The 27,972-nt window shown below is 62.3% G+C and overlaps 1 protein-coding gene across 2 annotated transcripts; it reads left to right on the top strand.

The window, feature by feature from the left end:
- The first annotated feature begins 22 nt into the window (after positions 1-22).
- On the top strand, positions 23-27,963 carry SBF1 (SET binding factor 1). 2 transcript variants are annotated; one of them, XM_043563057.1, is made up of 41 exons: positions 23-226; positions 6,442-6,527; positions 6,884-7,021; positions 7,256-7,414; positions 7,500-7,610; positions 8,204-8,309; positions 8,424-8,556; positions 8,633-8,741; positions 8,835-8,948; positions 9,062-9,139; positions 9,551-9,664; positions 9,742-9,870; positions 9,953-10,051; positions 10,157-10,361; positions 10,441-10,553; positions 11,777-11,926; positions 12,241-12,309; positions 12,388-12,546; positions 12,624-12,889; positions 12,999-13,171; positions 13,254-13,327; positions 13,404-13,599; positions 13,839-13,966; positions 14,451-14,629; positions 14,743-14,879; positions 14,997-15,204; positions 15,374-15,570; positions 15,672-15,809; positions 18,856-18,933; positions 19,250-19,431; positions 19,509-19,688; positions 19,961-20,062; positions 20,143-20,328; positions 20,405-20,531; positions 20,618-20,748; positions 20,819-21,049; positions 26,000-26,107; positions 26,196-26,407; positions 27,087-27,174; positions 27,281-27,412; positions 27,500-27,963. In XM_043563057.1, exons 1-41 carry the CDS (start codon positions 172-174, stop codon positions 27,596-27,598), a joined length of 5,679 nt encoding a protein of 1,892 aa, XP_043418992.1. In that variant the 5' UTR covers positions 23-171; the 3' UTR covers positions 27,599-27,963. The 2 variants fall into 2 exon arrangements, with proteins under 2 accessions (XP_043418992.1, XP_043418993.1); XM_043563058.1 differs by lacking the exon at positions 18,856-18,933.
- Positions 27,964-27,972: the final 9 nt, after the last annotated feature.

Raw genomic sequence — 27,972 nt, 5'->3', positions numbered from 1 at the left:
GCACGGCGCGGCCGGGCGGGCCGGCTGGCTGGGAAGATGGCGGCGGGAGCCCTGGCCGCCGCCGCGGAGCGGGCCCAGGGTGTCCGGGGAGCGCGGGCCAGGGCCGGGGCCGGGCCATGAGCGCGCCACCCTCGCGTCCCCGAGCCGCGGAGCCCGCCCGCGCCCCTCGCCATGGCGCGGCTCGCGGACTACTTCGTGCTGGTGGCGTTCGGGCCGCACCCGCGCGGTGAGTGCCGGGCCCGCGGCCGATGGCTGACGGCGGAGGGCCGGAGCCTGGGGACCGAGAAGGGTCAGCCGGGGCGGCGGGACAGGTGCGCCGGGGCAGTCGCGGGGACATGCGAGGCGGGCGGGCCGCGGCCGTCGCGCCAGCGCGAGGGTCGTCTGGGGCACCTGCCAGGCTGGGGACCGGGGTCAGGGAGGAGCGGCCGCCCTGAGGAGAGCAGGGCAGTGCGACATGGCGAGCCGAACCTGCCCACCGCACTCAGGGTAGAACCGGGTCAGGCAGAGCTTTGGCGTGGGCCGGGGAGGTGGGAGGGCCCTCGGCTCGGCCTCCCCTCTCCCAGTTGGGTGGGATGGGCCCTCTCTGCCTTGGCCGACCGCCGGGTGGCTCTGCCTCCAGGAGCCGGATCCTTCGCTTGCGAGCCCCTCCTCTGACCCCCAGTGCCTCTGGTCTGAAGCCTCCGCCCCGCCCGTGCGGGATGTCTCAGGTCCGGGAGGCTTGGTGGGATGCAGAAGAGGGCTGGGATTTAAGGAGTACTTCATGGAGAGGTGGTGTTTGAGCCGTAACTGGGAGAACTTCAGGAGGCGATGTGAGGAGGAGAGAGAGAAGAGCATTCCTGGCAGAAGGCCTGCTGTCCTCATGTCTGCAAGCCAAGCCCTGGGTGGGGGATCGTTGTGGTGACTGGTGCCGATGTCCAGGAGGTCCATGCCTAGGGTCACTGCCTGTGTCTGAGAGCCCTTCAGCCCAAGGGGGTAGGAGAAAACGGAGCCTGACAATGACATCAGCAACAGCCATGGAGACAGTGGCTTGGGGAGTGCGCTCCGTGTGCCAGGCCCTGCACAGCCCTTTGTGTGTGCGTGATCTCATTTCTTCCTCCGAGCAGCCCACCAAGGTTTCCTTGCTCTTCCCTTCATTCATAAGGGGAGTCAGGCGAGAGGCTGATCGCCTGGTCTGAGCCCCCACAGAGGCTAACCCAGAATGAAGCTGTGGGCTCAAATCCCAACGAGGGGACGGTGCATGTCATCAGGGGAGGCTTGTGTAGTCAGTGGGGCTTACCCTTGAGACCGAAGGTGGGGTTGAGCCCCCCAATCTGTGCTGCTTCTCATCAGCCCAGTTGCCAGTGTCATCACCCAGGACCCAGACTTTTCTCTGCTTCTTGCTGAGGCTACCTGCTGGACCCCGCACACTCCAGACCTTCCTCAGTGCTCTTTTAGTCTTCGCTCCTCTTCTCTGCTCCTGTCTGTCCAGGGATCCATCCCCTGACACCCTCAGTCGTGTGCGTGTCTCCTTCAGAGAGGGAGTTTTTGCAGGCAAGAACCAGTTGTCTTCATCTCCCAGTCTGCACGCGTCAGGCTCGCTGTCAGTGTTGTACAGGCCCACAGAGAGAGAACTGTCTGTTCCGAGGTGCATGTGGGGGGCAGTGAGGAGGCCATGCCAGCTGGAGCACAGGGGTGCATGGGATCCAGGGAAACAAAGCTGGCCAAGGGGCTGCCCCAGTGTGAGGGGCCCTGGGCTGGGTGCCAGGGCAGGAGCTACATGAACAGAGTGGGCTTGGAAGCTGACAGTGCGGAGAGGGGTGTGTGAAGGGTCTGGGGAGGCAGATACTGCGGACAGAGGCCAGGTGGTGGCCGGTGAATTAGGGAGGGGAGAGGTGGCATGACAAGCTGGCTGTGACACTCGGCACCCCTGGCACCTGTGGTCTCTGATGAAGACAGTGGAGACAGCTGGAACCCATAATTCCTGCTCACCCTGAGTGTCAGGAAGGAGGGATTCCCAAGCTGTCCACTGCAGGAGGGGTGGGGGCCGTGGAGCTACCTAACCACCGCCTTCCGTGCGGGAGCTGGTCAGTTGCTGGCTGGCCAACCAGCCTCAGGGCCTCTGTTGGCAGGACTGGTGCATCGCTGGGGAAAATCAGCCCACAGCCTGGGACCCTGGCTGTAGACCTGAGGGCAGAGTCAGGTGGTAGGAGTACTGCTGGGTGGGGGTGGGGGGGCAAAGTCGTACCTGCTTTGCCACTTCGTAGCCCTTGACCTCACGCCAGTCTCCCAGCTCTCTGCACCTCGGTGTTTTCATCTGGAGTTGGAATGAGTCACATAGACCTCCCAGGCTTCCACGAGCATGAGGTGGACACAAGTGTGAAGTTCCAGGAAATGATGGATGCCCTATTAATGATGAGCGGCAGGTGTGTGCGCACCCATAGGCATTGGCACAGTGGGCACTTCTGCTGGAGGTACAGGAACCTGTGTGCTGGCAGGCCCAGGACATCAGGGCAGGGATGCAGGGTCTCCTGGGCGAGGATAGGAGTGGTGGATGTCTTGTCCTTGGCCTGGATCTAGAGATCCCATTTGGAGTTGGTGGATGCAGGGCCTGGATGCAGGGGTCCCGCCTGAGGGAGCATCTGCTTTTGTGGTTGCCACCTGGTGGATCTCTGTAAGCAGGAGGATGGGGAGGGGGCTGGACGGAACCCCTACTTTCAGAGTGCAGACCCCTCCCTTGGTCTGCTCCTTTCAGAGCTCCTTCACTGAGGACATGGGTTTAGCACCTGCACCCTGGGCCCAGCTCTGGGGACACTGTGGGGGCCAGACAGATGGTCCGTGCCCAGCTTCTGGCCTCGGAGGTCCCTGAGAGCGGTCAGCTGATCTCACACAGCGTGGCTAGCGCCAGGGTGTGTCTTTGGGAGCAGAAGACACTCTTGATCTGACCAGGCAGCTGGTCTACCAGGGAGGAGGGGCTGGACCCCTGCTGGTGGCCCTCTCCCTGCCCCCATCCCAGCATTTGAGAAGAAGACCTTCTGTCCCATGGTCTGGCCTCTTTCAGTCCTGGCTGTGCTGAGCGGGCCACATTCCTGGGCCCCGTCTACTCTCTCCACCCATGTTCCTGCCCTCTGGAGCAGGTTGGGGCTGTTTGGAATGGCCTCAGCTGATTTCCAGCCCCCACCCCGGGAGCCAGTCTGGTCTGCCTGGGGGGAGGTTGGGGAGGACCTCTGGAGAGCCTCAGCCCCTCGCACATCCTGTTGCTGTGGCCGGTGGGATGGCCTGTGTGTTGGGGTTGGGTGGGTGGAGCAGCAGGAAGGTCCCGTCCTTCCTTCACCCTCTTCCTATAGCTGAGCCAGTCCCACCCACCTGCGTGTGCTGCGGTGTGTGGAGGGACGGGCGGGGCAGCAGAGGAGGCTGCCATCCTCCCTTGCCTCTGCTCACAGCGCGTGCTGGCCTGGGCCGGGCCTCCAGGCGTCGGAGCCTGGCACTGGTGACGGCCACTGCCAGCGGATGACAGAACGCGTGCTCTGTGTTCTCTTGCCCTGTGTTCAGGCCTGCAGCCCCCACACGGCTGGCTGCGGGGACATGGTTGCAAGAGGAAGTGCTTGTCCCCATCTGTGTCTCAGGGGACTTTGGTGCCCTTCCTCTTAAGGCTCCCCGAAGAGTCCCGTCCCGGGACACATGATGGTGCTTGTTGGATTAGTTCTATCCCCGAGGCCTGAGGGGATGCCCTCCCTGCTATCCCGAGGTGCAGGAAGCTTGGTGAGGCAGGGAACTCAGCCACTGCAGGTCACCTCCATGGCCACAAGGGCTCAAGCGGGTGGGGGACACTGAGAGGCATGGCAAAGTAACCCCCCCCCCCCCCCCGCCTCCTGTGCACGCCAGCAGCCGAGTTGGGGCCTGGCCCCTGATAGCACAAAGCTGAGGTGTGGGCTGGGTTGCAGGGAGGGTTGCAGAGAGAGCAGGGGTCAGGGCCTCTCCACGATGTGCCCTTCCAGGAAGGGCTTGCCCGTCCCGGAGCCCCCGGGGCTCCGAAAGCTGCCCTGCACTTCTGACCCAGGAACCTGTTTGCTTGTGGGGTGTGAGTGGGCCTGGGTGTGGGGGATGGCCGTGTAGCTGGCTGTATGTATTCAGCAAGCCCTAATTAGGCTGCGGTCTGTGCCAGGTACAGGTGTGGCCACGGACACAGGGACGTAGTTTCTTGCTTATGGAGCTCCCATCTGGCCCAGCCAGCAGGTGCATCAGGAATCACGGGGCGGTGTAGTGGAGGGAGGGAGGTCCTGGGGGTCTGACTCTAGGCCCCAGGCTCAGGCAGGGTGCGGAGAGCTTCCTGGAGGAGGGGGCACTCTTTGGGCTGAGACCTGAAGGGCAAGTTTAGGGCCATGATGGTGCAAAGAAGGAGCTGGGGGTGGGGGGATGCTTGCTGGCATAGGCAGTTGGGACAGCTCAAGGAAAGCCTCCGTTGGTTCTTCAGAGGGCGGAGCCCTGCAAGTGGGAGTTGATGTTTCACAGGATGAATGGGGTGGGGGTGGGGGGGTGGACAATGGCCAGTTACATTGTCTGCTTCCCTGGGGGGCGAGGCTGCTGACAGCAGCCCTCCAAAGGCTGCCTGGCCTTGGGATGGAGGCTGTGGGGCAGAGGCTGCTGTCCCCATCTGCACACACCCCCTCTTCCTTCCTCCGCCCACTGCCTCGTGGCAAGAACTGGGTGAGCCCTGGGTGCCAGCCAGGCCTGGGCCCAGATGGTGATTTGGGGCTGCGCACAAGTGAGCCCTTGGGGGAGTGGGTGGGGAGAGAAGCCGTGAGCTGGCGTGGACCTGTTGAGGGTGGCCCTTGGGAGTGGGCCTGGAGGGACCCCAAGGGGCTTTGTCTCAGTGGGCCACGTGTGTGTATGTGTGCTTTTGTGTGGGTAGGTATGGCCCAGCAGACACACCTGTCCCTCTACCCTGCCTCCTGGTGTCTGCCACTTCTCTTCAGAGTGTCAGGAGGGGGAGGGGAGCAGGAAACTGAGGTTTTGTGAGTCAGAGTCACGGCCCTCCATCGCCCCACCGCCACCTCCAGCCCAACAACCAGCCTGCTGCCGACCTCCTTGGCATTGCCTCTGTGATCTGGAGGGTGGGTGGTCTCCAGAGATCGTAGCCCAGCTCCTCTGCTGTCAAGGTCCTGGGGTCTGCTCATCACTGCCCAGGGGTCCAGGCTGGTGCCCAGGCCCCTGGCTCTGCCTGTAGCTCCTGTGCACATTCAGGGTGGACTGGGCTGGCTGGTCTGGGGCGGTGGGAGAGGGGGGGCTGCATCCATCAGGCCCTCGGAGGTGTGCGCCTTGGCTTTCAGGGCCTGGGGGCAGGCTCTCGGAGAAGCTTCGTGCGAGTGCCATCTCCTTCCCCGTTTGCTCCCGCTCTTCTGCTAGAGTGGGAAGTAGTGTTAAAGCAGGTCTGTGCGGGGACCTGCATGTCACGTGTGGGACCTGAAGGTGGGGAGGCTTCTGTCTTAGCCTGCTTTACCCTGCTGCTGCGCTGGGTGGGAGTTGGAGGTAGAACAGAGGCCTGTGTCCCTCCTCCACTGACCTGAGGTGAGTGGCCCCCTGACACGGCCCTCATCGTGTCTCTTGGTTTGGTTCTCCAGGGGTGAACAAGAGGTAGGGGCCTCTGACCCCACCAGTGTAGACTTGAGCTGGGAGTTGTGCCCAGGGCATAGAGAGGGGGAAGCAGACCTGGGCCTCCTGCCCCCAGACCTCCTCCCTGGCCCAGGGCACCCAGGGCTGCACAGGCAGGGGATAGACCCCTGCAAGTTGCTAGATCCCCAGCCCTCAGGAGGGCCCTCCGCTAGTGGGTGTCCTGAGACCTGGTCTCCATCCTTCCTGCCACCCCTCTCTGGGTCCTGTGCCGGGCCTGTCCGTCTCGGAGGCAGTGGTGTGAGTGGCAGTTCAGGCCTGGGTATCCTCTCCTCTGGCTCAGACAACAGGTGTGAGACCCCTGTGCCTCTTGAGTGGGCCCAGAGCTGTCAGTGAGGTGGGTGCCCACTGTCATCATGGTGCTCACTACCTAGCAGGTTGGGGGGGGGGCAGTCCTGGGGACCAGGTGTCGAAGCTGGTGGTTGGCTGTGGAACCATCCAGAGCTGCTCTCCCCTCGATGGAGGGCTGACCTGCTGGTGGGCGGCTGGGGGTATCGACGTGTTGGGAAGGGGCTTCTGTGCCTGGCCTGGCCCAGCCCACGGCTTTCAGGACTCCACATCCCATGCCAGGGGGTTCTCTCCGTGCACTCTGGTAGCCCTGGCATCTGTGGCCGCCTGGGGGTCCTCCCGTCATAAGATATTTTTAGGGAAATGATAGGTCTGGGATTGGAGGCTGGTCTGATGCCAGATGAACGCCAGGGTAGTAGGATGTGTCCATCTGTGACCCTCGAGGCCCCCGACTTGGTGGGCGTGCAGGAGGTGGTGGGTGCCCTGACTGCCTGCTCCTGTCCTCAGGGAGTGGGGAAGGCCAGGGCCAGATCCTGCAGCGCTTCCCAGAGAAGGACTGGGAAGACAACCCGTTCCCCCAGGGCATCGAGCTGGTGAGTCGGGGGTGTAGAGATGGGGGTGGGCAGGCCGGCACTGTGAGGCAGTCCCGGGCAGTCCCCGGGACTGTGAGGAGCCTGCGCAGGGCCCAGCCCCCGCCATGCATAAGGGGACATCTGAGCTGCTGCGGGGGGAGGAGGGTGGAGGGTCCTGGGCTTGGCTGGCAGGGTACATGGTGCCCACATTGTGTCATGTCGTCCTTCCCTCGTGATGGCAGAGACCACGTCCTGCGTCACACGGTTCTCTGTGCACGCGGGGAGACCAGGGGCCGTGACTTCCTTCTGTGGGGAAGGGCGAGGTGACCTTCACTGAGGTGAGCTCACTGGTGACCCCCACCCACCCTTCCCTGCAGTTTTGCCAGCCCAGTGGGTGGCAGCTGTGTCCTGAGAGGAACCCACCAACCTTCTTTGTTGCTGTCCTCACCGACATCAACTCCGAGCGGCACTACTGCGCCTGCCTGACCTTCTGGGAGCCAGCGGAGCCCACACAGGTCACCTTGGGGGCTCTGGGGTACAGCCGCAAGGGGTTCCGGCTGTGGCCACCACCCTCTGCCTCTGTCCAAGGCTGTGTCTCCCTGTGTGTGGCAGGTCCTGGGGCCTCAACCCCACGGGAGCCGGAGTTCCCAGAGGGCTGGTCCCGTCTGAGTCACTTGTGTCCTCCCCCTGCCTCCCCCGGGCTCGTGGGACCTGCCTGAGAGCTGGGCAAACGGGGCTTCTGTCCACAGGAAGTGGTGTGCACAGAGGACACCACCGAGAGGGAGGAGGAGGCGGACGAGGGTGGCCCGGTGCAACTCTCCCCTGTGACGCCTGGCCCACCTGGCCAGCTGTTCGCACCAAAGACACTGGTGCTGGTATCTCGACTGGACCACGCGGAGGTGTTCAGGGTGAGGCGAGCACCCGGGGCTCGAGGCCGGACACGGGGTGCCCCCGCCGGATGTGCCGCCATTCTCCAATCTGTGGTCCTTGCAGAACAGCCTGGGTCTCATTTACACCATCCACGTGGAGGGCCTGAACGTGGGCCTGGAGAACGTGATCGGGAACCTGCTCACATGCATCATCCCCCTGGCTGGGGGCTCACAGGTGGGTCTTGGGGGCAGCTGCTGTCCACCCGGAGCAATGGCCCTTCAGGTGTCCCAGGCCACGAGCATGCGGCCTGTAGGCACTTGGAGTCCTTGGGCACTTGGGCTCAGCACGGACACTGTCCTGCATCTTGGTGCTGCCGTCACCTGTCATCCCTTCTCGGCCCTGCCTGCTCGCCCGTGTGTCCCGTGTCTTGCCTGGCTCCCCACCTGGCATCTGTCAGTTTCTGTGTCCTCTTGCTCCCTGGGTGTGCCTGTCTCCGGATGTCCGCTTCTCTCTCTGCTCCCTGGTCAGTATCCCCACGTGTGGGTGCGTCTAACTGTGTTTCTCTGCCTGTCTGTCCTGTGCAGCTGGACTCTGTTGAGGATGGAGTGGTATGGATTCTTTGTTTCTTCTGCCCACCCAGGCCCCACCCTGCCCCAGGTCAGAGGCCCTTAGTTTTCTCTGCAGCACTGCTCGGGCCGCCGGGCCAGGCGCGGCCTTTCCCTCATGTTATGCCGCCTGTCCTGGCCAGTCTCACCTCAGCCCATGGAGCTCCGGGCTGACACGGGTCTGGTCGGAGCAGCTGAGTACTGGCCCCTCTCTTTCCACAGAGAACCATCTCTTTGGGGGCTGGTGACCGGCAGGTTATCCAGACCCCGCTCGCCGACTCGCTGCCCATCAGCCGCTGCAGCGTGGCCCTGCTCTTCCGCCAGCTGGGTGAGCCCGGGCGTCCCCAGCCTGCACAGCCCTCCCTGTCCTCTCCCTGGGGGCTGGCGGTCAGAGGTGGGGTTCTTACAGCGCCGGCCCTCCACGCCTGCGTTTTCTCTCCAGGCATCACCAACGTGCTGTCTTTGTTCTGCGCCGCACTCACCGAGCACAAGGTGCTCTTCCTGTCCCGGAGCTACCAGCGCCTCTCGGACGCCTGCCGGGGGCTCCTGGCGCTGCTGTTCCCCCTCAGATACAGGTGCCTCCGCTGCCGCCTCGCCCCCTCCCCGGCCCCACCCCCTGGGCCCCCTGGGCTGAGCCCTGGTCTGTTGCAGCTTCACCTACGTGCCCATCCTGCCGGCACAGCTCTTGGAGGTGCTCAGCACACCCACCCCCTTCATCATCGGGGTCAACGCGGCCTTCCAGGCAGAGACCCAAGAGCTGGTGAGGCCTGTGGCTTGTGCCTGCCTCTCCGTTCCCGGCCCTGCTGACTGGCTACGGGCCCCTGACCGCTCGCTTGCTCCCTTTGGTCCCCAGCTGGATGTGATCGTCGCTGATCTCGATGGAGGGACGGTGACTGTCCCCGAGTGTGTGCACATTCCACCCCTGCCGGAGCCCCTGCAGAGCCAGACACACAGTGTGCTGAGCATGGTGAGGCGGGACCGGTGGCTTCGGGGAAGCTGAGGTGGGGTCGCTTGGCAGTAAGGGGAGCGCAGAGCCCGGGGCTGGTGTGCAGCGGACCCCGCTCCCGTCTGCTGCTGCAGGTCCTGGACCCGGAGCTGGAGCTGGCAGACCTCGCCTTCCCACCGCCCTCAGCCAACGCTTCTTCCCTGAAGATGCAGGTGGGGGTCACTGCGGCTCCAGTGCGGGGGGGCCCACGCTAAGCCTGCAGCCTCTCCTCAGGTCTGCTGCCACCGATGGCCAGCGGGCAGGGCCAACCAAGCACCCTGTGCGGCCGCCCCTTCTGGGCCGGTGGCAGGGGGCCGCTGGCGGGGGCTGTGTGTGTGTGAGTCCTCGAGGGGCCTGTGCGGGAGTGGCTGTCGACACTGGGTCTTGGAGGAGTCGCCGTGGCTTTGTGTGAAGGAAGGGTGGAGGGGGAGGAGGGGGCAGAGGTGCCTGGGAGGCCTGGGCACGGCGTGGATAGGCGTGTTTGGTGCGCAGAGGTGGAACCTGGGGTGGGTGGAGGGCTGCCGCATGCTGGGGCTGGGGTGGGCCTGCGGCCTGGAGCTCACCCGCACTCACCTGTGCCCCAGGACAAGGAACTGCGTGCCGTCTTTCTACGGCTCTTTGCTCAGCTCCTGCAGGGCTATCGTTGGTGTCTGCACATGGTCCGCATCCACCCGGAGCCTGTCATCCGCTTTCATAAGGTGGGCCACGGGAGGGGGAGGGGCGGAGGCAGGCAGGAAGTCAGTGCTGAGGGACTGACCCCCTGGTGTGCCCCTAGGCAGCCTTCCTGGGCCAGCGAGGGCTGGTGGAGGATGACTTCCTGATGAAGGTGCTGGAGGGCATGGCCTTTGCAGGCTTCGTGTCGGAGCGTGGGGTCCCTTACCGTCCTACGGACCTGTTTGATGAGGTGTGCCCCTGCCCCGTGGGAGGAGCTCCCACCACCAGCTCCCTGCCTTGCCCAGCCTTCCTGACCCTGCCTCCTCCCCCAGCTGGTGGCTCATGAGGTGGCACGGATGCGGGCGGATGAGAACCACCCCCAGCGCGTCCTGCGTCACGTCAAAGAACTGGCGGAGCAGCTTTACAAGAATGTACGGCGGGTGGCACGGGGCGGGTGGGGTGGTGGACCAGCCTAGCTAGGTCATCGCGCCTCCTGGCGTCAGGCCGCCTGCCCACACCTGCCTGTGTCCCCCCAGGAGAACCCATATCCCGCCGTGGCTATGCACAAGGTACAGAAGCCGGGGGAGGCCAGCCACCTGCGGCGGGCGCCCCGCCCCTTCCCCCGGCTGGATGAAGGCGTGGTGCAGTGGATCGTGGACCAGGCCACGGCCAAGATGCAGGGCGCACCCCCGGCCGTGAAGGCTGAAAGGAGGACCACTGTGCCCTCGGGGCCTCCCATGAGTGCGTAATGGGGAGGGGGCCCCTAGCATGGCCCAGGGTGGGCACGAGGGCAGAGGTGAATGCAGCTTCTGCTCCCCAGCCGCCATACTGGAGCGGAGCAGCGGGCTCCACGGCAACAGCGCACGGCGGCTGGAGGTGGTTCGAAACTGCATCTCCTACGTGTTCGAGGGGAAGATGCTGGAGGCCAAGAAGGTGAGGACGGCTGGGGGCGGGGAGCCCCGGCGGAGAGCGCTGAGCCTGGGTCAGTCCGCCTGCTGGCAGCTGGCAGGGGCTGGGCGGGCAGAAGGGGAGGAGGGGCAGGGGGACACCGGGTCTCGGGCTCCTTCCTTAGTGCAGCTGGACAGAGCCCGCCGAGGCGGCTCGCAAGACGGACCTTTCATCTCTTAGACGTCAGAACACGCGAGAGGTTTCTGCTGCTGGGTTCCTTCATCCTTCGTGAAAAGAGTGCAGGCCCACACAAGGCGTTTTTTGTTTTTTGGTTTTTTTAATTGGTAAAAACTGCCCTCTGTGGTGTTTGTGAACACCTTGGGTTTCATGACAGCCAGTTTGAATGTGTCTTTTGTTCACAGCGGCACAGTCTCCTGTGAGGGGCCTACAGGGTCCCTAGTTGTTCTACAAAGAAAAATAATAAGGGGCGCCGGGGTGGCTCCGTTGGTTGAGCGTCCAACTCGATTTCAGCTCAGGTCGTGATCTCATGGTTTATGGGGTCGAGTCCTGCCTTGGTCTCTGTGCTGACAGCATGGAGCCCGCTTGGGGTGCTCTCTCTCTCTCCCCCTCTCCGCCTCTCCCCCTCTCCCTCCCTCCCTCCCTCCCTCCCTCCCTCCCTCTCCCTCTCCCTCTCTCCCTCTTCCTCTCTCTCCCTCTTCCCCTCTCTCTCTCCCTCTCTCTCTTTCTCCCTCTCTCTCAAAAATAAACTTAAAAAAAAAAAGAAAAATAATTAGAGAACAAGAATGTGACCCTTTGTGGCCTGCCTCGTGCTGAGCCGGCCACCAGCTCTGCATTAGGCTTGTGCTATTTGGACACTGAGGCCTGGCCGACAGAGGGGCCACAGATGTGGCAGCCGGTGCGTGTGCTGGAGCTCAGGGCCAAGGGGCCTCCTTGGCACATCTGTACACTGGCTTGTGAACACGTGGTGTCTCCATCCTCATGGGCTTTCGTGTGTGTGGAGGGCTGGGTCTGCTTGACGTGTTAGTCTCTACTGGGCAGGGAACTCCCGGAGTCTGGACACACCTGACCTGGACAGCTTCCAGAGCTCCTCTGTGCTTAGAGCCTGGGCTCTGGCCCTCCAGGTGCCCACTGCCCTCCCCTCCCGGACTCTGTGCCCTGTGCCTCCCCCCCCGCCTTCCTCCGGGGCACAGTTGGACGTGTGCCCTCATCGGCTCGTGCCCCCAACCCCCGTGCTCCCGTGTCCCCAGCTGCTTCCAGCTGTGCTGAGGGCTCTGAAAGGGCGCGCGGCCCGCCGCTGCCTCACCCAGGAGCTGCACCTGCACGTGCAACAGAACCGGGCGGTCCTGGACCACCAGCAGTTTGACTTCGTTGTCCGAATGATGAACTGCTGTCTGCAGGTGAGGCCGGGCCTCCCCCCTGCTGGCCATACGGCCAGAAGGGTCAGGCCAGGCAGGGCTCCGCATTCTACCTGTAAGGGTCCCGCTCTTGGCAACGTCGACAGCTGGGGCGATCCTGGTCTGCGGTGGGGATGGCGGCTGAGGGAGGGAACTGTTATTGGAGGGGGTCTCCTGCCCCGAGCCCCTGGGCAGCCTCTGGGGAGCCGGTGCAGACGGACCGGGGACAGTGGTAGCAGTTGCTGCTTGGGCGGAAGTGCCAGTCGGGACACAGTAGGTGTCGGGGGGTGGTTCCAGCGGGCTCACGGCTCTTGCAGGACTGTACCTCCCTGGACGAGCACGGCATCGCGGCCGCCCTGCTGCCCCTGGTCACGGCCTTCTGCCGGGTGAGTGCCGGGGCAGCCCCGGGGGTCCTTCCGCTGCCCCTCCTGCCGTGCCTCACGTCCCCCGCCCGGCCCCTGCAGAAGCTGAGCCCGGGAGTGACCCAGTTCGCATACAGCTGCGTGCAGGAGCACGTGGTGTGGAGCACACCGCAGTTCTGGGAGGCCATGTTCTACGGGGACGTGCAGACCCACGTCCGGGCCCTCTACCTGGAGCCCGCCGAGGACCGAGACCACCTGCAGGTGCGCGGGGACCCCTGGGCCTGGGGCGTGAGGGCCAGCCCGGCCTGGTCCTGGCTCACCTGCGGGTGCCGCGGCAGGGTGGGGAGCCGTCTGCACGGGAGGACGAGCGCTCTGCCCTGGACGTGGCATCTGAGCAGCGGCGCCTGTGGCCGACCCTGAGCCGCGAGAAGCAGCAGGAGCTGGTGCAGAAGGAGGAGAGCACGGTGTTCAGCCAGGCCATCCACTACGCCAACCGCATGAGCTACCTGCTGCTGCCCCTGGACAGCAGCAAGAGCCGCCTGCTGCGGGAGCGCGCAGGGCTGGGCGACCTGGAGAGTGCCAGCAACAGCCTGGTCACCAACAGGTGCGGCCGGGGCTCCGCGGGCCTTGCGGGGGGGTGGGGGTGGGGGTGGGGTGGGGGTGGGGGCTCGGTGGGGTGGGCCTGTGCCCACCTCGCCCCCTCCCTGGCCTAGCATGGCGGGCAGCGTGGCGGAGAGCTACGACACAGAAAGCGGCTTTGAGGACGCGGAGACCTGCGACGTGGCCGGGGCCGTGGTCCGCTTCATCAACCGCTTTGTGGACAAGGTCTGCACAGAGAGTGGGGTCACCAGCGACCACCTCAAGGGGCTGCATGTCATGGTGCCAGGTATGGGGGGTCTGGGTGTGGGAACACTCCCCTCAGCCGAGCAGACGTGGGGGCCCAGGGCGTGAAAACCGCTCTCTCCCAGACATCGTCCAGATGCACATTGAGACCCTGGAGGCCGTGCACCGCGAGAGCAAGAGGCTGCCCCCCATCCAGAAGGTGAGTGGGGGCCGGGCAGGGCTGCGGCACCGGGGCCTGGGCCGTGTCCTGAGGCGCCACCCTTGTCCCCGAGCAGCCCAAACTGCTGCGGCCACGCCTGCTGCCCGGCGAGGAGTGTGTGCTGGATGGCCTGCGTGTCTACCTGCTGCCAGATGGGCGTGAGGAGGGTGCGGGGGGCAGCGGGGGAGGCCCTGCTCTGCTCCCGGCCGAGGGCGCCGTCTTCCTCACCACGTACCGGGTCATCTTCACGGGGATGCCCACCGACCCCCTGGGTGAGCCTTTGGACGCTTTGTCCGTCCCCGGCCTCCCTTCCCTCGCTCCCTTCCCCACCCGGGGCCCGGGGGTGAGTGAACAGGACTTCTCCTGCCTCTCTCTTTCCCGTTCTCAGGGGTGCAGGGTCCCCGCGCAAGATAGGTCATTGCCCCTCTCCCACCTGCCCGGGACCCCCCCATAGCTCTGGTACCCCAAGACTCTGTGATCCCCTCCCCCTGACTGCCCGGCCTGTGATAAGTCGGGGAACAGGTGGTGGTCCGCTCCTTCCCGGTGGCCGCGCTGACCAAGGAGAAGCGCATCAGCGTGCAGACCCCTGTGGACCAGCTCCTGCAGGATGGGCTGCAGCTGCGTTCCTGCACATTCCAGGTGCGGGGGTACTGGGGAGGGGCAGGGCCCCCGGCTCGTGGCTCTCACTGTGTGGCAGGCAGCTAAGCCCTCAGGCTCGTCCTTAGGAGCTGCCGTTGAGCTGGATGTCTCCTGCGGCGTTTGTGGTTTCTGTGTCTATGCGCAAGTTGCTGTGCTTTGGCTCGGTGCCGTCTGCCTGTGTGACGTGCTGGCCTTTGGGGCTCTTCTGTTTGTTTTGCGGGGCCCTGACCCTCGAGTCTGCGTCTGGCACGTGCGCTGTGTGCCCCGCACCACTGAAACCTAAGCAAATGACCGTCACGCGTGGCGAAGGACCAGGTTCCTCAGCCTCGCGGCCGCAGACACCATAATAAGCGGCCCCTGCGCATCCTGCTGTCCCTCGGGCACGTCCTGCTGTCCCTCAGGAGGATGCCCCTGCCAGGCTTCCGGGCGTGCACGGCTTCCCGGGGAGGCCGCCCGGACCTCTGAGGGCCTTTGTCTGTTGCAGCTGCTAAAGATGGCCTTCGACGAGGAGGTGGGGTCCGACAGCGCCGAGCTCTTCCGCAAGCAGCTGCACAAGCTGCGGTACCCGCCAGACATCAGGGGCACCTTTGCCTTCACCCTGGGCTCTGCCCACACGCCGGGCCGGCCGCCCCGCGCCGCCAAGGACAAGGGCCCTTCCCTCAGGTGTGGAGCTGGGCCCCAAGGCCGGGGCACCCGCCCCTCCCAGAAGCACCGTGGGCGTGTCCCCTTGTCCCTTCCGTTCACCTCTGCTGACCCCTGTGCCCGCCCGCCCCCAGAACCCTGTCCCGGAACCTCGTGAAGAATGCCAAGAGGACCATCGGACGGCAGTACGTCACTCGGAAGAAGTACAACCCCCCGAGCTGGGAGCAGCGGGGCCAGCCACCTCCTGATGACCAGGAGGACGAGATCTCAGGTGGCAGCACGGGAAGCCCCAGGTGGTCTGGGCGAACACCCCCCTCCCCCCCCACGCGGAGGGCTGGGGCCTGGGCGGTCTGTGGGTGACTTCCCCCGTGTGCCTGGCCCGCCCCAGTGTCGGAGGAGCTGGAGCCCAGCACGCTGACCCCTTCCTCGGCCCTGAAGCCCTCGGATCGCATGACCATGAGCAGCCTGGTGGAGCGGGCGTGCTGCCGGGACTACCAGCGTCTGGGGCTGGGCACGCTGAGCAGTAGCCTGAGCCGAGCCAAGTCCGAGCCTTTCCGGATCTCCCCGGTCAACCGCATGTACGCCATCTGCCGCAGGTGAGCACGCGCTGTGCAGCCACGCCGTGGCTCCTGTCCGGAAGAGGCACGTGGAGGCGGAAGGCAGAGGGCGCGGGCAGGGGTGGCCCCTAGGAGGCCGTGGGACTGGGGGCCCCTGGCGGAGCATCCAGGGCTGGCCTGCCACCCTCACAAGTCTGACTCCTCGCAGCTACCCGGGGCTGCTGATCGTCCCCCAGAGCGTCCAGGACAACGCTCTGCAGCGAGTCTCCCGCTGCTACCGCCAGAACCGGTTCCCCGTGGTGTGCTGGCGCAGCGGGCGCTCCAAGGCCGTGCTGCTGCGCTCCGGGGGCCTGCACGGCAAGGGTGTCGTTGGCCTGTTCAAGGCCCAGAACGCGCCCTCTCCAGGTATCCACTCCCTCGCTGTGCGTGTGTGCCTGCGTGCGGCTGGGCCCTCCACCCCGCCCCGCCCTGCCTGGCTCCAGCTCCTCCTCCTCCTCCTCCCACAGGCCAGTCCCAGGCGGACTCGGGCAGCTTAGAGCAGGAGAAGTACCTGCAGGCCGTGGTCAGCTCCATGCCCCGCTACGCAGACGCGTCAGGGCGCAATACCCTCAGCGGCTTCTCCTCCACCCACGTGGGCGGCCACGGTGAGGGGTGCCTGAAGGTGGGAGGGCTTCCGGGAGATTTTGTGGTGGCACTGATGAAAGGTGGGCCGGCCAGGGGGCAGAGTGTTTGGGGCGTGGGGTCAGGTGACTGTCCTGACCCTACTCGGACCGCTCCTCTCTCCTGCCTTGGCCGAGCTCCATGTCTTTCCTGCCCATGGCCTGCCTCCAGGGTCTCCAGGTCACGGGACACCGCGCTTGAAACCCCCGTCTGGTCCCTCCTCCTCATTTGTCCTGTCCACCCCCCCCCCGTCACTGTGGCTGATCCCTTTGTCCTGTCCCTCCCTGCGGTCCCGCCCCCCCCCCCCCCCGCTGTCACTCTGGCCCACCCTTTGTCAAAGCTGTCTGACTGCTTTATACCTTTCTTATCTGTCCTGGCTCCTCGAGCCTTGTCTGCTAGTCTCCCTGTCCCTGTCCCGACCATAGGCATCCTCAACATCCGCCCCCTGGACTCACTGCCTCCCGGTGGATCCAGGCCTTAGGACCCGGCCTGCCCTTTGTCCTGTGTGGCAGGGTCTTGCTGTCACAGTGCGCAGCAGAGGCACCAGGCCTGGGGGGTTGGGGCACAGGCTCGGGGACCACCAGTGGACCCTGCCTCTCACCATTGGGCATGGGGGCACCGGTGTGGGTGGCCCCAGAGATGCTCAGTGATGCAAGAGCACGTGCTGCTGCTCATGGGGTCTGTGGCCCCTGGAGAGGGCTGGTCTGACCTCCTGGGGACAGGCGGGGACCTTGCTGGGGAGGTGAGTCATGTTTGTGTTGGGTTCTAGAAGAGGCTTTCAGATGGGAGAGCACACTGATGGGGGCCTGGAGGGCACGTGGCCCCCATTCTGTAAGGGGAGGAGAGTGTGTCAGAACAGAGGCGGTCTCGTCCTCCAGGGCCCTTGCTCCACGGCAGTCACTTGGGTATCCCGCTTGCCCCTTAGCTGACCCCATCTGCCTCTCTCTGACCCCATCCTCCCCCTCATCTCCCCCACCCCCTCCAGCCCATCACCCCTGTCTGACCTGACCTTCCCCTTCTTCCCCTATCCCGTCTCCTCCATGTGCCCCCATCCTCTGCTGCCCCTGTCTCCTTGCCCCGACCGATCCCATGAGCCCATCTCCCCCGTCCTTCTGCCTGGATCCCTACGGATGCCGTGGCCCGGTCTGCCTCACCCTCTCGGTCTGGCTGATAGACACTGGGGCTCCTTGAGGGTTAGTCCTTGGACCCAGGACTCCAGCCATCACTGTCCAGACCAGGCTGAGTGTCTGTGCTTGGGGCCTGGCCCTGGATCCGTGAGGCTCCCTGTGCTGGCCTGGCCCTCAGCAGATGTGCTGACGGTGTCCACCTGGGAGGCCTGGTTGCCATGCCTGGTTTGATGCCACACCTGGAGCTGTCCTGGCTGTCGTGTGTTGAGAGGTGGTGGATGACACACGTGCGGGTCACTTGTTGGCACGCCTGCCTAACTCCCCCCCATCCCTATTCTTGTGCTCCTCTGCATTCTTTGCTGTTGCCCCAACTCCAGATGCACTGGGGTGCACGGGTGGGTTTTGGGGGCTGGTGGCACCACCCGTGGGTGGAACCTTCTGGAAGTGTACACATCCTGCTGATTCTTCCTGCTGTGCCCACTCCACGGGGCCTCACAGTGGCCCTCCCACCCCTTCCTGTGGCAAGAGGGTCTCCAGAACACACGAGGGCCTTCGCCTCTCCCTGTCCAGGCCTGAGGAGGGCCCCCGTGCAGCATCGCTCTGCACAGCACTGCCTTTGTCATCTGAGCCCCAGCCTCTGTCCCTGTGTGGTCTTGGCTCCCACTACAGGGCGTTTTGCCCTCCAGCGACGTCTGTTGTGACCACTTGCTGGGCCCGTGGGCCAAGCGGGCCTGGAACAGGGGTGGCCAGGGTGCCCTTGTGGTCACTTACAGGGAGGGTCAGCCTTGGTGTCCACCGTTCTCCAGGGGCAGTCCTTGCCCCTCTCTTGTGTCTGTGCTGGGAACTTTCCTCTCTGGAGCTGAAGTGCTTTTTGGTTTTCTAAACACAAAAGTCCTTCATCAAGTAGGTTTTATGGTTTCACCATTGTCCTGCCTTCTGCCTTCTCCAGCCGTTGTGAGTAGCACCCACAGGTGGCACCCTCCCCCCGATTCTTTGTCCCCAGTGCCTGTGTCTTCCCCTAATGTTGCCTGGGTATCTTTGTCCCCAAAGCCCACTGGTGCTGCGTTCTGGTGTCCCCCTGAGTTCAGAGAATGGGTCCTCTCCCTCATTGCTCAGGGGCGTGCAGAGCCTCAGCTGTCTGTGGGCTCCAGTCCAGGCTGTGTCCGTGTCACGAGGGACACGCTGCGTCCTTCCTGCGAGCGCCATTCCTCCTGCCTGTGGTGTGGCAGCTGGTGTCATGCTTGTCTGTGGCGACTGCCATGGTGGGTACAGATGGTGCCCGGCTGCCCTCAGCAGAGGTGGGTCGGCCTGGAATGGGGCAGGGAGCAGGCTTTGGGGCCCAGGGCACCGTGGAGCTTCCTCATCTGGGCTCCCTGTGCCCCCTGGCCGGGCCATCCCAGCCTATAAGCCTGGGGCCTGGCTCTTGGGCAGGTGGCACTACTGAGCATGTGCCGCCCCTGGGGCTCAGGCCTGCCTCTGTCCTTGGATGAACTGGCCTCCATGGCTCTGGGCTGGGAGCTCCGAGGCTCCAGGCCTCCTCCTCTCTAGGCTGGGCTTTATGGGCTCCTCCTGCTGGTGTGTGTTGTGAGCAGCTCTGGCCAGTGCCTGTGGGGGCCGAGGGTACAGGGATGGGCTGTGGACGAGACACACTGGAAGGAGAGCCCAGGGATCCCACCTCTCTTCTGATCCTACCTGCCACTGGGCCCTCTGCTCCCTGGCCTGTCCCTGAGGGCCAAGAGAGCTCAGAGGACCTTGGCATCGGCCCTCGCTATCTCTGGGGCCCTCGGGGGTCTTGGTGGGAACCCAGCCCTCTAGCTGGTCCCTTCGGACCACAGGCCCTTCATGCTGGGCACACCCTCAGGCCTGGGGTCAGGCCTGAGCCTTTTCTCTGCTGTGCCCCCAGTGCCCAGCCCCAGAGCCAGGGTCACCACGCTGTCCAACCCCATGGCGGCCTCGGCCTCCAGACGGACCACTCCCCGAGGTACCGTACTGGCCACACAGGCTGGCTCCCCCACACCTGGCACTGATGACCCCCGTGTGACTGAGCAGTCGTGGGCACTAACGTCCCCCCACCTCTGGCACTAACAGCCCCTGTGACCGATCAGCATAACCCAGCCCTCCTCAGCCCAGGGCACTAACAGCCTGAGGCCCCGAGTCCCACCCCAGCACTTGACCCTAACACAAACACAGGTCCATCTGGGGTCCCGTCGGCCTCCCCTGCCGTGCCTGGGGAGCTCAGCCTCAGGTTAAGTGGTGCTCCAGGCCCGCTCAGGCACTCATCTGGTTTCTTTGCACAGGTAAATGGGGCAGTGTCCGGGCCAGTGGGCGCAGCGGCGGGCTCGGCGTTGATGTGGGCTCCCGGCTGGCAGGCAGAGACATGCTGACCCCTCCCCAGGCTAATGGGGCCCCCCCTGACCCAGGCTTTCTGCGGCCTCAGCGTGCAGCCCTCTACATCATTGGGGACAAAGCCCAGCTCAAGGTGACCGGGGTGGAGGCACAGGGCCAGGCAGGGGCACAGGGCCCCGGGCGCATCTCACCATAGCTGGCCTTCTTCAGGGTGTGCGGCCAGATCCCTTGCAGCAGTGGGAGCTGGTGCCCATCGAGGTGTTTGAGGCACGGCAGGTGAAGGCCAGCTTCAAAAAGCTGCTGAAGGCATGTGTCCCCGGCTGCCCTGCCGCCGAGCCCGGCCCTGCCTCCTTCCTACGCTCGCTGGAGGACTCGGAGTGGTTGACCCAGGTCTGTGAGCCCTGCCCCCGCTGTGGCCGGGGTCGGGGGGTTGGGGGTGGCGTGGGGGTGCCTGTTCGTCCAGAGCCAAGGGCAGGTGGGGTTTGGCTTGCTCTTCTGACGGTGTTGGGCCCTGGGAGAGGGTGATGGACACGTCCCACCGGGGTGGTGGTGCTGTCTGCTGGAGGGAGGCCACGGGGGGCTGGGCACCTCCAGGACAGGGAGTGTCTCTCAGGCCTGCACGTGGGCCTCGGGAGGTGCTGAGGGGCCGCCCGTCCGTGCAGATCCACAAGCTGCTGCAGGTCTCGGTGCTGGTGGTGGAGCTCCTCGACTCGGGCTCCTCCGTCCTGGTGAGCCTGGAGGACGGCTGGGACATCACCACCCAGGTGCGTGCTGGGCGCCGGGGCCAGCCGGGACCAGGTCCCCCGGACGGACGCCCTCCTGACAGGCAGGCCGGTGCCGGCAGGTGGTGTCTCTGGTGCAGCTGCTGTCAGATCCCTTCTACCGCACCCTGGAGGGCTTCCGCCTGCTGGTGGAGAAGGAGTGGCTGTCGTTCGGCCATCGCTTCAGCCACCGCGGGGCCCACACCCTGGCTGGGCAGAGCAGCGGCCTCACGCCCGTCTTCCTGCAGTTCCTGGACTGCGTGCACCAGGTAAGCAGGTGGCCGTGTGTGGGCGCCACGCCTGCCGGCCCCTGGCGCCCGACCCCTGACCCATCGCCTCACGCAGGTCTACCTGCAGTTCCCCATGGAGTTCGAGTTCAGCCCCTTCTACCTCAAGTTCCTTGGCTACCACCACGCGTCCCGCCGCTTCAGGACCTTTCTGCTCGATTCGGACTACGAGCGCATCGAGCTGGGTATGGGGCAGGGCTGGGCCTCAGGGCGCGGCTGGGCGGCTGGGGCTGGCCTGGTGGGCGGCCGGGGCTCAGCGCTGCCCCTGCAGGGCTGCTGTACGAGGAGAAGGGAGAGCGCAGGGGCCAGCAGGCGTGCAGGTCCGTGTGGGAGTACGTGGACCGGCTGAGCAAGAGGACGCCTGTGTTCTACAACTACATGTACGCGCCCGAGGACACAGAGGTGAGCCGGCGTCTGGTCGGGGCGGGTGGGCGCCTTCTAGCCCAGCTCCTCACGCCGGACCCACCCCCAGGTCCTGCGGCCCTACAGCAACGTGTCCAACCTGAAGGTGTGGGACTTCTACACCGAGGAGACGCTGGCCGAGGGCCCGCCCTATGACTGGGAGCTGGCCCAGGGGCCCCCCGAGCCCCCAGAAGAAGAGCGGCCCGATGGGGGAGCTCCCCAGAGCAGGCGTCGTGTGGTGTGGCCCTGCTACGACAGCCGCCCCCGAGCCCAGCCAGATGCCATCTCGCGCCTCCTGGAGGTGTGTGCAGCCCCCTGCCCTCCCCGCACCCCACACTGGGTCGTGTTTGCAGGCACTGATGTCCAGTGGCCATGGTCCGGGACTCCTGGGTCTCAGGGCACAGCTTCTTTGCTCTGGGCCCAGGCGCTGTCCCTGATCACCTGTGCAGTCGACCCTCAGGGACCACGGGTTTTCCCAGGGACCGTTCCTGCCCTCCCTCAGACTGCTGCGCCTGTTCCCTGGGTGCACCTGGCTGTTGGCCACACCCAGGCCCAGCCTGTCCCACGCACCCCAGTGCGAGCAGTTCTTTTGGCTTCTCTCTGGCCCTGTGGGCCTGGAAGCTTGGGGTTGACGTTTAGGGTCTCTCTCGCCTTCCCTCTGCTCTTCTCTGCTGTTGGGCCTCAGGAGTCAGGATCCCCCCAGGGCAGAGGCGCCCTGGGAGAGGGAAGAGAGCCCTGTGAGATAGGCTGTGGGGCTGTGGGTGTGAGGCCTGAGGTGTGACAGCGGGTGGCATCCAGCTGCCAGAGTGCTCTGCGGCGGGCCTCACACCCAGGACACAGGATTCTGCATTCCGTTCCCGTCCACTGGCTGTGTAGCTCTGGGCAGGGGGGATGGGAGGGTTACCTAAGCACTTTGGAGCTGGTTTCATTCTGGGAAGAGGATGTCGACTCCTGGCCGTCGGGGAAACAGTGAGGTGTGAACAAAGTAACGTACGTCAGTCCAGCACCCGGCCTGGCCTAAAGGCACCTGTCACCTGGGGTTTGCGGGAACACAGGGTCATGGTTTAGTGGACAGAGGCGACCCACAAGCACAGAGAGCAGAAGAGACCCTCTTTATCTCTGGCGACACTCGTGGTCTTGGAACCTGATGCGAATCGTGCTTAGCTTCCTTACAACCAGCGTCGTGTGGCCTGTCATCGTCTATACTTTTAATTCTGACTGGTCTGTGTCTTTATGTTTAAGCTCAGTGTCTTGTACTCAGCTTGCGGTGTTATTTTTATCCAATCTGACAGTTTATTGAAATATTAAATTTTTTTTTTCAACGTTTATTTATTTTGGGGACAGAGAGAGACAGAGCATGAACGGGGGAGGGGCAGAGAGAGAGGGAGACACAGAATCGGAAACAGGCTCCAGGCTCCGAGCCATCAGCCCAGAGCCCGACGCGGGGCTCGAACTCACGGACCGCGAGATCGTGACCTGGCTGAAGTCGGACGCTTAACCGACTGCGCCATCCAGGCGCCCCTGAAATTTTTAGTATCTTTACACAGCTATTGACATGGTTGGGTTGAGGCCTAACTTCTTCTTCTTCTTTTTTTTTTTTTTTTTTTTTTAAGTAATCTCCACGCCTGATGTGGGGCTTGAACTCCTGCTGTTTTTTCCCTCGTAACAATTGATCATTTTACAGTATTCGGCCACCTCCTGTGCTCCGCTTTTGAGCTGTACCTCCCTGTGTTCGTTTTCGTGGCCGTCAGCGTCCTCAGGTACAGTCTGTCTTGGGTTGGCTGTGCCACCTTCTACACGGGACATACAGGAGTGCCGCCCGCTCACCCCCTTCTGTCCTCACGTGTTTTTCTTTTACATATGATGGAAGCACATGGTGCATACTGTGTTTTATGTAGTCAACTTTGTTTCGAAAAAAATTAGAAAATGAGGAAAAAGCCTTCTGTATTTGCTATTTCCAGTGTCGATCTGACCTGGTTTCATTTCTCTTCAGCCCAAAGAACTTCGGGCATTTCTGGTGACGCGGGTCTGCCGGTGATAGTTCCCTCAACTTCTGTTTACCTGGAAACGTCTGTGTTGTGTCTCTGTTTTGAAAGTTTCCAATGTACTTTATTTCTTCAGTCACGCCATATTTCAGTAGGTGCGTAGTGCTTTTACTTGGCATCATTTACAGGTTGGTTCTGCAACAATCCAGTATCCCGCCAGCTGGGACAGTTACTGATCCCTCCACTCCTGTGGTTCCGTCCCTCTCTATCTGGTTGCCGTATGCACCCGCACGGGAGAGCGGCTGCACTAGCTGACGCCGAATTACCACGTTTGCCATGGAGCCAGCTGTCCATTTCTGCTGGCTCTGCCTTGCCATTGTCTGCCGGACGCTTTGACCTTGGAGACAACTTAGTGCGCTTTTGGCCAAAGAAGGGAGAGAGACATCGAGAAGCTGAGGCCAGATCTGCGGCAAGTGGCAGCCCAGCCTAGCAGAGAGCTCGGAGAAGCGAAATGGGTTTGGGCTCTGGGCCTGTTGTGTCCTTATTTTTTTATGAGGTTTCCTTTATTTATCTCTACGTCCAGCACGGGCCTCAAACTCACAACCCCCAGATCGAGTTGTGTGCTCCTCTGCCTGAGCCAGCTGGAAGCCCCTCATTTGGGGTTTTTCTGTTCATCCTGCTTGGAGCTCTTTCAGCTTTTTAGATCTGTGTGGGATGATAGTTTTCATCAAATTTAATGCATTTTAGGCTATTCTTTTTTTTTTTAATGTTTATTTTTGAGAGAGAGGGAGAGACAGAGACAGTGTGAGCAGGGGAGGGTCAGACAGAGAGGGAGACACAGAATCTGAAGCAGGTTCCAGGCTCCGAGCTGTTAGCACAGAGCCCAACGCGGGGCTCGAACCCATGAACTGCAGAGATCATGACCTGAGCCAAAGTCGGACGCCTCAGCCACCCAGGCGCTTCAAGACTATTATTTCTTTAAAAAGTTTTTTCTGCACCATGTCTCCCTCCTTTCCTCTGGGACTTGATTGTCCCATTGGCCCCTGAACCTGTGTTTTGTTTTTTCCCTCTGATTTTTTTTGTCTTTGCTATTCATTTTGGATGATTTCCACAACCCTACCTTCAAGTTCACTGCTCTTTTCTAACGTTTAGTATCTACTTACGTTTAATATTCATCTAATGAATTTTTCATTTTAGATATTTTCAGCCCCAGAATTTCTATTTGCTTCTTTTTTTAAATATAGTTTCTTTTTTTTTGTTTTTTTGTTTGTTTTTTAAAATTTTTTTTTTCAACGTTTATTTATTTTTGGGACAGAGAATGAACGGGGGAGGGGCAGAGAGAGAGGGAGACACAGAATCGGAAACAGGCTCCAGGCTCTGAGCCATCAGCCCAGAGCCTGACGCGGGGCTCGAACTCACGGACCGCGAGATCGTGACCTGGCTGAAGTCGGACACTTAACCGACTGCGCCACCCAGGCGCCCTTTAAATATAGTTTCTATTCCCTGTAGAGATTCTCGTCTGCTCAACCATTGTGTCCATCTTTTACTATACATCTTAAACATATTTATAACAACTGTTTTGAATTTCTTACGTGGTAATTCCAGTACCTGTTTCTTTTCTGGGTCTGTTTCTTTCAACTTTTCACCTAACTATGGACCTCATTTTCCTCCCTTTTTGTCTAATAATTTTTTTTGTAAATTTTTTGTAATTGGGGATTCTGCATTGTTGAGGATCAGGATTTTGTGGTCTTCCTTTAAAGCGTCTTGAGTTTTATTCTTGCACTCAGTTAATGAACTTGTGGGTCACTTAGATCTTTTTTTCAAGGGTTGTTCTTCGGCTTTATCAGGGCAGTTCTAGAGAAGCTTTCCTCCTAGAGTTAGAGGAGGCCGACTCAGACATGGCCTCTCCAGGGTTTCAGTTAAAGGTTTGGGATCTTCAGCGAGGGTATCCACTCTGGCTGTTGGGAATCCCCGGCATCTTCCTGCAGGTTGTGTAACCTCCAGAGTTTGGATTTAGCTCACCACCCAGCTTCCTGTAGCTGCTCTCTGCCAGGCCTTGTGACATCTTGCCTGGCACCTGACAGTTTACTTTGGCCAAAGGCTCCAGGAGGCCTCTGGATTTCTAGGGTTCCTGCTCTGTGTGCCACTCCTTCCCCTCTCACATGCCACCCTGTAGACCCATGTGTGTCAGCATCCCCAAGCCCCACATCTCTGCCTCCTTAGCTCAGGACGCAGTGCTCTGCTTGGGCTCCACCGCCCGGCATTCTGGCCAGGCAAAGAGCTAGAAGATTATAGGGCTCCCTGGTGTGGTCCCATCCCAGGGTTTCAGTGCTACACTGCTGACTGTGCAACATCTGTAAACAACTTCCGGTTCTTGTCCAGTTCTGTAGCTGCTCATGGCAGGAGGATTAGCCAAGGACTGAGTCACTGTGTCGTGGCTGAAAATGTTGTCACCTGGCAATGACATTCTTGCTCTTTTGAAGAGAACATAGCTTTTTTTTTTTCTGGCCGGTTTTGGGATTTTCTTTTTGCTTTTTAGCCATTTTTCTCTAATATCCAGGAGTGTGTATGTGTGCAGCTTATCTTGTTTGGGGTTTGTAGTGCTTGATTATGTTGCTTGTTGCCTCTTGCTAGTTTTGCAGAAATAGCTTTTGTTGTCTCCAAATAATTGTTTTCTTAATTTTTATTTTTTTTAAATGTTTATTTTTGAGAGAGAGATTGACTGGTGGGGGGGGCGGGGGGGGGGGGGAAGCGTTGGATCCCAAGCAGGCTCCACACTGTCTGCACAGAGCCTGCCGTGGGGCTTGAATTTATGAACCGTGAGATCATGACCTGATTCGAAATCAGGAGTTGGATGCTCAACCGACTGAGCCACCCAGGTGCGCCCAAATCATGGTTTTTGCCCATCCCCCTACCCTTCACCCACTTAGTGGTCCAGTCTGTCACTTCACTTTCCTGTTTTCCATGATTATGTCTTTTCATGTTTCAGTCTGGATATTTTTTTTTTATTTTTTTGTTTTTAATGCTTATTATTGACAGAGACAGAGCATGAGTGGGGGGAGGGGCAGGGAGAGAGGGAGACACAGAATCTGAAACAGGCTCCAGGCTCTGAGCTGTCAGCACACAGCCCGACGTGGGGCTCGAACTCACAGACAGCGAGATCATGACCCGTGCTGAAGTCGGACGCTCAACTGACTGAGCCACCCAGGCGCCCCCAGTCTGGATATTTTCTTCTGAATAATTTTAGTTCTCCAACTCTCCCCCAGGAGCTACAGCGGCTGGAGACAGAGCTGGGGCGACCCCCTGAACGCTGGAAGGACACCTGGGACCGGGTGAAGGCTGCACAGCGCCTGGAAGGCCGGCCAGATGGACGTGTGAGTGGGCGTGGGTGGCCAGGGTGAGCTTGCTGTCAGGAGGATTGGAGGCCACCAGCCCTGACACAGGCCCTCTTCCTGCCCCCAGGGCACCCCCAGCTCCCTGCTGGTGTCCAGTGTGCCCCACCACCGCCGCTCGCTAGGTGTGTACCTGCAGGAGGGGCCTGTGGGCTCCACTCTGAGCCTCAGCCTGGACAGCGACCAGAGCAGCGGCTCAACAGCATCCGGCTCCCGGCAGGCCGCCCGCCGCAGCACCAGCACCTTGTACAGCCAGTTCCAGACAGCTGAGAGTGAGAACAGGTGTGAGCACACCTCCCACCTCCCGCGTCAGCGTGGGGTCCTCTGCGCTGGGGGCTCTGGGTGCTGGACAGCTCTCAGATTGGGGGTGGGTGCCCCTGGGGAACTTTAGCCCTTTCTTAGGTGGATCGGGGGGGGGGGGTAACAGTGGCCGAGCACAAGCTGACAGTTGCTAGGGAAAAGCGGGAGAGCTTAGAAGGGGTTTGGGCCATAGAACCAGTCAGTGAGCACAGCTGAGCCATGGTGGCTGCAGAGGAGCAGAGGGGCAGCAGCTCTGGGGTACCTGTGAGGGCAGGCAAGGTACCGGGTGAGGTTGGGGCCTGGCAGGCCGCATCCTACTTTCCAGGCCTGGAGAGGGGGCCCTGTTGCTACAGTTACCTCCCCAGACCTGCCTGCTACATGTGGGGCTGCTGCTCTGAGGTCCTGATGCGGGACCCTCTCTGGTGTCGGTCATGCCAGAGGTGAGGGGTGGGGGGCTGCTTTTCCGTCTCCTTACTAGGAACAAACCCAAGGCTGCTTCGTGGCCTTCCTGGCCAGTCCAGCCTTGGGGCTCTTTGGGGGCAGGAGCCTTGGTCTTGCTTCTGGGGCTGGTCTGGTTCGAGGGTTGGGGTGGGAACTGCTAGGGTCTGGGCTTGTCCAGGCCCTGACGGCCAGCCAGTCCCTGGTTCTGCTGTGAGTTCAGGTCCTACGAGGGTACCCTGTACAAGAAGGGGGCCTTCATGAAGCCCTGGAAGGCCCGCTGGTTCGTTCTGGACAAGACCAAGCACCAGGTGAGTGGCCGGTGGGCTGGAGCGGGGCGGAAAGAGGTTAGCAGTTCGGGAGAGGGAGGGGCTGTGCCCTGACTTCCTGCTCTCCCCACCCCACCCCACCCCTCAGCTCCGCTACTATGACCACCGTGTGGATACGGAGTGCAAGGGTGTCATCGATCTGGCCGAAGTGGAAGCAGTGGCTCCTGGCACTCCTACCATGGGGGCCCCCAAGACCGTGGATGAGAAAGCCTTCTTTGACGTGAGCTGTGGCCAGGGCCCAGGGATGGCGGGGGGCGGGGTGCTCTGTGGGGGTGGGACTGTGGAGTCAGCAACCCGCCATCCCCAGGTGAAGACGACGCGTCGCGTTTACAACTTCTGTGCCCAGGACGTGCCCTCAGCCCAGCAGTGGGTGGACCAGATCCAGAGCTGCCTGTCAGATGCCTGAGCCCAGCTCTGCCCCGGCTGCTCTGCGTCCAGTCGTTAGAGACCACTAGGGGTGGGCAGGGCCCCCCGGCCATGTTTACAGCCCCCACCCTCGACAGTATTGAGGTCCCGCCCCCAAACTTATGTGTACAGTCCCTGCCAGCTCCCGCCCCCTGCCCGCCCCCGCCCACCTGGCCAGCTCTAACTTATTTTGGAGTTATGGGTGAGCGCCGGCCGGGAGGCGGCCATGGTACAGCCCTCGCGGCGGGCCTGTAAATAGACCGCTCCTGCCCAGCCCCCCCTGCCCGTCAGCGTGCTGGTCCCAGCTGGCCAACCGCAGGCACCCTGTTCCTAGAACCAGAGTCTATAAAGAGAGAACTAACAACACCACATGCC

Source organism: Prionailurus bengalensis, chromosome B4 (assembly GCF_016509475.1).
Source record: "Prionailurus bengalensis isolate Pbe53 chromosome B4, Fcat_Pben_1.1_paternal_pri, whole genome shotgun sequence".
Classification (NCBI taxonomy): Eukaryota; Metazoa; Chordata; class Mammalia; order Carnivora; family Felidae; genus Prionailurus; species Prionailurus bengalensis.
The sequence above is the reverse complement of the archived record's forward strand: the minus strand, read 5'-3'. Positions and strand labels throughout refer to the sequence as shown.